The sequence below is a fragment of the Nestor notabilis genome, unplaced genomic scaffold (genome assembly GCF_000696875.1).
Source record: "Nestor notabilis isolate BGI_N333 unplaced genomic scaffold, ASM69687v1 scaffold6966, whole genome shotgun sequence".
Taxonomy (NCBI): domain Eukaryota; kingdom Metazoa; phylum Chordata; class Aves; order Psittaciformes; family Psittacidae; genus Nestor; species Nestor notabilis.
Window position 1 is genome coordinate 13,863 of NW_009932278.1, and position 335 is coordinate 14,197.

The window sequence follows — 335 nt, forward strand, 5'->3', positions numbered from 1 at the left end:
CCGGCTTGCTTGGGGCGCCACTCACCTCCACGAGCGGGTAGGCAATCTCGTTGTAGATCAGCTCCGTGCTGTGCTCCTGGCAGTACGCCCCATCGAAGGTGAACTGCTTGGGGGGCTCTCCGGCGGCGGCGGGGTTCTGCAGGAAGCACTGGCCCTGCTCACAACCACCTTGCAGCGAAGAGCTTTCTCACGGGCGTTCATGGGCCGGCAGCGCACGATCACCTTCACTGCCTCCGAGGCCATTTAGGCAGGGCCCAGCTCAACCCCACACACGCTCACTGGCGGGGGGCCCGGAGCAAACCTAACCCCGGGGCCTGCAGCCCTGCGTGCGGGGG

At 66.9% G+C, this 335-nt stretch overlaps 1 protein-coding gene across 1 annotated transcript in view; it reads right to left on the reverse strand.

Annotated features, from left to right (window-relative positions):
- Positions 1–243, reverse strand: part of LOC104407122 (kinesin-like protein KIF17) — a gene marked incomplete at its 3' end in the record, with an annotated part of 10,922 nt that extends 10,679 nt beyond the window's left edge. The window contains 2 exon segments of the mRNA XM_010016309.1: positions 26–159; positions 162–243. Of these exon segments, the coding sequence (XP_010014611.1) occupies positions 26–159; positions 162–243 (216 nt within the window).
- Between the last annotated feature and the right edge of the window lie 92 nt (positions 244–335).